Source organism: Cololabis saira, chromosome 3, assembly GCF_033807715.1.
Source record: "Cololabis saira isolate AMF1-May2022 chromosome 3, fColSai1.1, whole genome shotgun sequence".
NCBI lineage: Eukaryota > Metazoa > Chordata > Actinopteri > Beloniformes > Belonidae > Cololabis > Cololabis saira.
This window is the reverse complement of record NC_084589.1, coordinates 41,728,037-41,737,655: the sequence shown is the minus strand read 5'-3', so window position 1 is coordinate 41,737,655 and position 9,619 is coordinate 41,728,037. Positions and strand designations below refer to the sequence as shown.

The 9,619-nt window shown below is 40.1% G+C and overlaps 1 protein-coding gene across 4 annotated transcripts in view; it reads right to left on the bottom strand.

The window, feature by feature from the left end:
* Positions 1–3,307: 3,307 nt before the first annotated feature.
* Positions 3,308–9,619, bottom strand: part of scap (SREBF chaperone) — a 39,869-nt gene continuing 33,557 nt past the window's right edge. For all 4 annotated transcript variants that reach the window (XM_061717546.1, XM_061717545.1, XM_061717543.1 and 1 more), the window contains 6 exons: positions 8,768–8,853; positions 8,465–8,547; positions 8,016–8,182; positions 7,059–7,139; positions 6,541–6,747; positions 3,308–4,045 (listed from right to left, as the gene is read on the bottom strand). In XM_061717546.1, coding sequence (XP_061573530.1) covers positions 3,800–4,045; positions 6,541–6,747; positions 7,059–7,139; positions 8,016–8,182; positions 8,465–8,547; positions 8,768–8,853 — 870 coding nt within the window. In that variant the 3' untranslated portion in view covers positions 3,308–3,799. The remainder of the gene's footprint in view (positions 4,046–6,540; positions 6,748–7,058; positions 7,140–8,015; positions 8,183–8,464; positions 8,548–8,767; positions 8,854–9,619) is intronic.

Sequence of the window (9,619 nt, the reverse complement as noted above, 5' to 3'; positions counted from 1 at the left end):
CTCTGCACAAAAGCAAACTTATTTTCCAAAATGTCAGATTCACATTGCTAAAAAATAAAATCAGAAGTTTACGAAACAAATATCTACAAAAAACTGCATGTACAATTCCTAAAGCTTTCTCGACTACACAACGGAAAACACGTGAGTGATAAATGATCACAGCTACATCACTGGTTTCTGCGGGATGCGATGGGTGTCTGGAAAAATTGAAGCGGCGTTCGTGAAATCCGCTCTGTCACGTTCCCTGAATGTAAACATGCTCACTGCACCCCAGAGAAACCAGAAGTTCTTGTTGACACGTGCTCATGTGCCGGTGCTGCAGGTGTGTGCAAATCAAGTTACATCCACATCCCACGTGTGGAAGCTGACGTTCGCCAAAGTGCCTTTAACGTGTGTGAACATGTGCATCAGACGCCGAATCAACGCTGGGATACGATAGATTTGAAAAACTTTAGTTGGTGGTCTGTAAATATCTCTCCATCAGACTCTCTGACTACATTCAGTAATAGATGCAGATACAGTAGACGATTCGGATAAAATACATTCTGGATGGTTTAGTCAGGTTGGGAAAAGTCCTGAATGTGAAGGACTACATTCTGAAAAAGGTCATCCAGACAAAGATGGAAGTTCATGCAACTTGATCACAAGAAAAGGGAGTTTAAAAGTCCAAATATCCAGTTAGGTACACTTGTCTGTCATAAAAATTTAACTTTTTTGTAGTGCTATTTCCCAAGCTTTGGATAACAAAAGATTGGTGTAGCACCCTAATGTAATAATTTCCTAAAAATGTAATAACGCCTGGAAATGTAATAAAATTTGCACTTAACTTAATCAAAAATGTAATAAAACCCAATAATGTAATAACTTGACCAATAATGTAATAAAATATCCTGACTGATATTGTAATAACATTTTTACCAATAATGTAATACCTTTATTACATTATTGGGAATTTATTACATTTTCAGGTGGGTCTTTTTTTTTTTTTTTTTTCCAAAAACTGATAATGTAATACTTGACAAATAATGTAATATATATGTTCATTTTCAGTCCAGAGTTTTACATTTTGTGTTTTAAGAATCTAAGAATGTTATATACGCTGGATATTGGGTTAAATTGCAGACTTTGAGTACCATGTAATAAGTTCCCAATAATGTAATAAGGTATTATATTATCGGTAAAAATGTTATTACAATATCCGTCAGGATATATTTATTACATTATTGATGAAGTTATTACATTATTGGGTTTTATTACATTATTAATTGAGTTAAGTGGAAATTTTATTACATTTTCAGGCGTTATCAGGAAATGATTACATTATAGGGTGCTACAATTGGTTAAAATGGAAAGACACTTGTTTCTTTTTTGATTCAACGTGAGGAATTTTCCTAATATGCGATGTGTATTAACCTTTAAAGGCACGCTATGCATCAATCCCACCTCTGACCACAGGGGGGCGTATACAGATCAGCATGTCTTTGACTACCACGTTGTCCCTGTAAAGCAGAGTTGTTTAGTTCCGGTTGTCAAGGGCGTGTTTTAGGCGTTTCCCTGATTCAGTGACTCACTAACATACTTGTGCAGAAACTCGCTGACAAACCTGACGCTGCTTCATCTGAACCAGGTGTGACATGCATGCATGTCGCTCCGGGACTGGAATGTGAATGTCTTGTGCTGTGTAGTCAGACGTGGGATTGCTACGCAGAGAACCTTTAAAAACAAGAGTTCACGTGAACTATTACAAGTTTTTACATAGAAACTCTTGTTTCTTCCAAACTTGCATAACTGAATCTGAACTTCTGTGACAGCAAACTGTAAACTAAATCAAGATCATCTATGATTAGCGCCAGTATTATTAGCTTATGGGGACATTAAACTCAACATCGTCAAAAGGTGCTTTTAGCAAAAGCCTTTCTTCACATTTTTAGTACCTGGTTACTGAAAGACGTGGGGAGTTTATAAAACAAACTAGGGTTATTCGGGTCCGGTTTGGTTTTAAATGATTTCATGTTGTAGCTTAATTCTTGAATTGGGGATTGAAAACAGTACGAGTGGAGACAGTAACAGTATAGAATGATTGTGTGTGTGTTTTTAATTCTTAAAAACTCAGGAGGAGGCATTTTCTGAAACTAAAGTAGTCTTTCACAACCTGTGCAGAGTGACATCAATCATCCAAAATTCAAGCAATTTTGAAAATGGAGGTAGGCTGATGAAGGAGTAGCACAAAGGGACACCTTGTAACACCTCTGAGTGACCTCAGGATCAGAGGCGGGTTCAGGACAGCGGGACGTTTGTCCCCGCGGCCCCCGACTCCATCGCAACACTTCAGTGTTTCCAGCTCAGTATTAAAAAGAAGCAGCCAAATGCTGCCGTACAAATAGACGCCTCACTTCCACGTTGTGTTTTATATGGAAGAGTATTAGGGCCAGGCAGGAGAAAAATACAAATAGAGAAGGAAGAACTTTTTTTTCATTATGCACTTCGAGAAAAAAGTCGAAATGTTGAGAAAAAAAGTCAATGTTGAGAAAAAAAGTCGAAATGTCGAGAAAAAAGTCGAAAAGTCGAGATTAATGTTGAAGTACAATTTCGAGAAAAAAGTCGAAATGTCGAGAATAAAAAGTCGAAATGTCGAGAATAAAAAGTCGAAATGTCGAGAATAAAAAGTCGAAATGTCGAGAAAAAAAAAGTCAAAACGTCGAGAAAAAAGTCAATATTTCGTGAATAGTCGAAATGTTGAGAAAAGTCAAAAAGTCGAGATTAATGTCCGAAGTAGAATTTGGAAAAAGAAGTTGAAATGTCGAGAAAAAAGGTCAAAATGTTAAAAGTCAAAATTTCGTGAATAAAGTTGAAATGTGTCGAAAAAAGGCGAAATTTCGACTTTATTCACGAAATTTCGACTTTTTTCTCGAAGTGCACAGAAAAAAACAATATCTTCCACTCAATTCTTTTTCCTCTTGCATGGCCCTAATACTCTTCCGTAGTTTTAAGAGCTGGGATTAGCCATTCATAAACATCCTGTTATTTAAAACTGTATCGCTAATAAATAATAGATTTATACATATAAAAACATCCCCCTCAGGAGGTTTATATTATACAGTAATCAGCTTTCCCTCACGCACGCATCACAGCCATTCAAATCGTTGCTCTCAGCAGTGTTTCGCCTTAAAAAAAGGCCGAAATTCATTCTTTAATTGGATGCGTACACACACACACACACACACACACACACACACACACACACACACACACACACACACACACACACACACACACACACACACACACACACACACACACACACACACACACACACACACACACACACACACACACTTCTTTCAAACAGGCTTGCAGAGCTGTCAGGTTCACTGTGGCTGCATTTCACTATTGAGTGAACAGCACAGCAAGAATATATTTAAAAAAAAAAGGAGGGAGGAAACCGTTTTCTTTCCTCTGTGTTGGTGGGGTCACAGTGAAACCCCCCCATGGCAGCAGCATCAAGGGCAGAGCCACGAATCGAGCACACAAAGCACAAACTGCGACCTGGCAAGATCTGTTTGGGTGAAAGACGTCCATCGTTTCCTTCACGCATCTACTGACCTGCACCGACCCGCCGGCGCCGCCGCAGCGCCGCGGCTCCTCCTTCTCCTCGTAACATCCAGACTGAAAACATCTCACTGCTATGAAGAAGTACGCTTTTGCATCTAATGATTGCGTCTTGTCCAAATGTCACAAACATCAAAGCAAAGCGAGGGTTTATCCAGTGCTCCCGCCGGCCTCGGCTGCCGGCAACTCCTCAGTCCAGTTTCTCCAGCACCGAGGGCACGTAAACCAAGCTGAGCTCGCTGCCGAAGTCGCAGACGATGGCGGCGTTGTCCAGCACCAGCAGCTGCCGCACGCCCTGGCCGTCGCTGCTCTGGCCCAGGTAAACCGTCTGCAGCAGGTCGCCGAAGTTCAGGTCCCAGAACGACACGCAGCCCTGGCCGCCGGTCACCAGCAGAGACTCGGAGATCACGCCCAGACTGGCCCCACAGCCGACCTCCTGGGGGGAGAAGACGTTAGGGTCACTCGCCACACAAAATATAAATCAATCAATTTAAAAAACGGTACAAAAAGGAAGTTCTGGGAAGTTATTTGATTGAGGAGTTATGTTAAGGAAAGATTGTGTTTGTTAGCTGGTTAGGTGCAAAGGCACAACCAATGGGAAAATCTGTAGCCTAATAGGTAAATTAGCAGCTATTTATTATTAATATTTAATTTATAATAGAGGCAACAAAGGGGCAGAGTTAAATAAGTTTTACGTCTACCTGCTCCTTTTTGGACACTGTTTTTTCTTTCCCTGTTTGTATTACGTTTTTGTTGGGTTTTTTTCTGTATGTTTTGAATTTGTTTTTAAATTTTATATTTTTCCCTTATGTGTTCGAAATAAACAATTAAATCAATCAAAAAAGAAAGCATTAATTCTCTCAAGTTCTTTTCAGGGACGGTGAACAGAATGAAGAAATCCTAAACTCAAAAAAGTGATTTTGAGAGAAGGTGAATGTGATTTATCATTTCTGCCAAATGACTGAAGAATTTTAACCTGTTTAAAAGCCAGATTTACAGTTTTATTCATGGGGACGGATCTATTCGTTCAAGAACCTGGTCAGTTTGGCACAATTTAAAATTCTAAACATGTACAGGAAACCAAAAAAGGTAGTAAAACATCCAGCTTTTGTGTTTTACTTCATTTCAAGCTTTTATAAGTATGTTAGTAGTTTCCAGAAACTGGCCTGTAAAATAAAAACGATTCATTCATTCAGTTACGAATGAAAAAAGTACATAATATTTATTTTAGTTCTTAACTGTGACTATCCCCTCTATTCGACCAAACCGGTTCCAGAGCTGCTCTGAGCCATTGTTGTGCTGATTCACAACTCATTCAACATGCAAATCAGCTGAAAACTGGTTTGTTTTTTTATACCCCAGAGCTAAGGGGAGCCAAGTCATTACGTCACTGCAAACGTCAGTTACATCGCTGCATTGGCGCAAAATCTGAAGCAACAACAACGTATTTGCTCTAATACAGACCTGATCCGCGTAGCACCTCAGTGGATAATATTGCTAAAAGACAGGTTGTCTCCTCCTCAGACCACTGCTGCTTTGCTGCATTTATATTAATTTGTCGTTTATTTGAAAATGGCAGTCTTAATAACTCCACCCCCCTCTGCTTACGTAAGCAGTTCTTTCCTCTAGCCCAGCAGAGTTGGTGCTACCTTACCTTGGAACCAGTTTCTCTGTCCCGGAGCCAGTTCTTTGTCAGTGGAAACAGAAAACTCTGTTCCAAACTCAGCACTGGCCCAGAACCAGTTTGGTGGAAAAGGGGTATATGTGATTTTGTGCAGTTGTATGCAAAAATACACTAAGGTCCTGTCCCAATACTCCCACTACTCTTACTTTTCAGCACTACCCCTAAATTTTGCGCGTTCCCGTGAGGGTAGTGGTGTCCCAATTCCTCTTTTCACCTAGGGGGAGTGTGCTTATTTAGGGGTAGTGGATATTAATTTGGCCCTACAGAGCGAGTGTTTTCAGATGCTCACTAGCTGACCTAGGGCCAGAAAAATTTCCCAGAATGCTTTTCGTCGTCATTTGCGGACTGAATCAACCAAAGAAAATGGCGGACATTTCTTATTTTTTAGTGAATAAAATCAATATTTTGAGTTAGTTTCTGCATAAAAATGCATTTTGATTACATTTCTAGCGAGAAATATATATTTTACCTTCATAATATTCACTCAGTGAATGCTCTGCGTCGATTTAACGCGGAACCATAGATCAGTTCCAAAGCCGGCAGGCATCATCATCCCGAAATTTTCGGAGCAAAAAAAAACAAAAACAGGCGTAGCTACAACTGTTAGATTTTATCTATTAAACCAACTTTTATTTTCCTAAATGATTTATTTCAGCCAGCGATAATTATCCACAGAGCTGCAGGTTTCTCCCCGGGACGACGGCGCAGGTTGACCCGGCCGTGAGCTGCTGCTGCTCCGAGCCGGCGGCTCTTTTCCCAAAAAACATCAGATCAAATTTCTTAACAGGCGTTATTTGGATAAACTGAGCCCAGGTTGGGGATCTTAACGGTTACTTTTACACCTGAAAAAATATTAAAACTTAATAAAGTGGCATATTAACAGCGCTACAGCTGAAATTAAACAGCTTTTAGCTCTCGGCTTCCTGATATGGTGTGACGTATGTGCAAACGTAACTACGCAGTCGCTTACGTACCCAAACGTAAACCACGCAGTGACGTAGCACGCAAAATTTAGGGGTGGTGCTGAAAAGTAGGGGTAGTGGGAGTATTGGGACTGGGCCCTGGGAAGATTTCAAGTGCCCTAAAATCTGTGGCTTCTTTTTTAGGGGTAGTGGTAGAAAGTAGGGGGTGTATTGGGATTGGCCCTAAATCTTTAGGATTTAGTTGGATTTCATTAAACCTGGTGGAAGAGAAGTGCAGATGACTGTATGGAAGAATCCTTAAAATGACCGGTCCAGTTGAAGTACCTGCTGTATTGAGTAGAGTTTGATCCCCGTGCTGCGGTCCCAGATGCAGATGAGGTCGTCCAGACCTGAGCTGATGACACAAGAGGTAGTGCAGACCAGTGAGGTGACGTCGCCACGGTGACCGTAGACGTGGCTGACACGGCTCCCTGTCAGGACGTCCCACAGGCAGATGGCGCCGTCCTGCCCTCCGCTCGCCAGAACCATCGTCTGAACAGAACAATGAACAGATTCACAGGAGAACTCAGGACTACCGACTTTTAAAGAATAAAGTTAATGAACAGCATCACATAACCAACAACTACTTAAAACAGTCACAAGATGAAGTAAGATATCCCTGTTCACGTTGCCGTTTCAGAAATAACTTGATAACATGTTCTGGGCCTCTGGGAAGCGCCTAGAGAATACTCCTGTTGTAATAGACGCTATATAAATAAAATTGAATAAACTTTAAAGGGACAAGTGTTGCTTTTCTTTCATGTTTCTGGAGTAAATTAGGATCAGAGGAGTAAAGAACTGACCTGGTCTATGTAGATGGCTGTGATCCCTCCAGAGTGGCCCTGCAGGGTGAAGAGGCAGCACGAGTCCTCCAGACGATAAATCTGACCAACACACAAACAGGATTCTTAAGTTCAATCCATAGAATTGCAGTCAAAGTTCTATTGGTATCTATTTCAGTTGCATGTTATGAAAATTTAGAGTTTACACAAAAATCCCTCGTCTGTGTTTCACACAATAAAGTCTGTTTTACTTTAATTTTGCTTTTATTAATCCCCAGATGTGTCATCAAAGCCTTGCTTTCTGTTAAACAATGACCATTTAATCACATGCGCTGCAGCTGAACTTCAGTGACGACACGGCACATTTTGACAAGTGACATGGCTTGTACAGGTACACATGCTTAAGTTGCCATGGTTACTGAGCGACAAATGTGACAAGAGCTTTCAATGTGGTCTTTGTTGACGAGACTTCGAGCTTGATGCCAGATAAGAAGTTTGTTACCGCATGCTGCTGCGCATGTCGTCATCTTGTCACCACTTCTTCCTTTTTAGAGAAAGTGAAGCTTAATGCTTTATTTTTATCAGATTTTTAGATTGTCCTTTATTCCACCCTCAATGCGGAAATTCTCTTAGTGCAGCAGCAGTGCACTCAAAGCACATGCAGCGAAAGGGTAAAAAAAAGTAAAAAAAAAAAAAATAATTAAATATAAACAGTTTATACATTGGAATGAAAAGAAAAGTAGTGAAAGGAGAGAGAGGAGAAGAAAAAAAAAAAAAAAAAAAAAAAAGGTAGGATCGTCCTACATCCACCAAAAATATCATATATTAGGCTATATGTAGAGGATATATGCTAATATTATGTAATAATATCACTCTATCCACCACAGCTGCCATTATTACGTTAGGAAAGCTTGTTTTTTTAAAACAATAGGCCGTAGTATTGTTGCATAGTATTGTTGCATAGTATTGTTGCGTTACCCGGACTGTGTGGTCCTGGCTGCCGGTGACGACCCTGCCGGCGGCCGCTCGCAGCACCGTGATGGGTTTCTGGTGAGCGCACTGCACGGAGCGCGTGAGCTGACAGCTGATCACGTCCTCGCTGCTGTAACAGGGGGAGGGCGGCATGCTGCCTCGCCCGGGGGCACCTGGGGAAGCACAAGCACACCCGTGATTTCTGTAGCTCTGTTACAAAATTATTCCTTCCCCCGTCCTCATGCTTAGATCAAAGTTACGGTTAAGTTTATAAATTATGATGTTTTTCAGTCAAAGAAATGCACTTTAGTTCTTGCAGCTTCAGGAATGAGATTAGGAAATTTCATAGATCACGTTGCACGTACATCTCTCATGCAGCGTCTTAAAAATCTTGTTCTACCAGGTGTAAGATAAACAGATGACATGCAGAAGTTATGAAACAGCTGAAGTCTCACCTCTGTACTGCAACAGGCCCAGAGGTTTGTTTATCTCAACAGTGAAGAAATCTAAAGATCCATTGAGACGAGCTGCCACGATTCTGAGGAAGAGAAGAACCAGAAACTCAGAATAATGTCTCCCTGACTCACTGCACTACTTCACAACACCGTATCATAAAATGAGAATAACGCTGATCATTTAAACAGATCTTCATTTCTTATTGAAACAACCTCATTCAGGAAACATTCCCCAAAAACTGTAAGCAGTAAAATACACCTAAATAAATAAATAAAACCCAGGATGGGTGAGTAATTCCTCACCTGTTGTTGAGGAAGGCCAGAGCCGTGATGCCAGAGACTCCGTCTTCATTACAGCACCGCAATGACCCTTCCACTGCATCCCACAGCTGCAAACAGGGGAGTCACATTTCATCAAATCTCACACAAATATGACACTTTTAATACGTTCAGTTTGCCCCCATTGCAGTCATTTTAGTTGCTTTACATAGATTTGATGACAAATAGCTTTTTGTCTCTTAAAAGAAAACTTCAAAAAACAGGTGAACTCTCAAACGCAACTGTAAAAGCACATTTAATCTGGGCTCTTAAAAGCAAAAAGATGATTTAAAGGAGACATATGAAAAAAATAATGTCTTGTGCTTCAGAACGCATATTTTTAGTGTTTTAAGGGAGTACCAACTCACTACCGTATTTTCTGGACTATAAGCCACTACTTTTTTCATAGGTTTTGAACCATGCAGCTTATACATTATATATATATATATATATATATATATATATATATATATATATATATATATTCTAATTCCGGTTAAAGCGCCCCGAGCGGTGGAAGAAAACTCCAGAGAATATATATATATATATATATATATTCTCTGGAGTTTTCTTCCACCGCTCGGGGCGAATTAGAATCAAAACTAAGACAAAATAAATGCAAAGAAGAATACGCTACTTTTTCTTTAGCAAATAAAAGTAGGTAGAAGCAGATTTCAAACAGATAAATAGATAAATAAATACCGGTTATTTTTTCTTGGTTCTGTCCCGTTTTAATCAGCAAAGTTGCTGCTGTGTTAAAAGACACTGTTAGGAAAGGATCTATTTAGGTACAAACATGTACATCATTTACAGTTCAAAATCCTTCTGTACATGTAA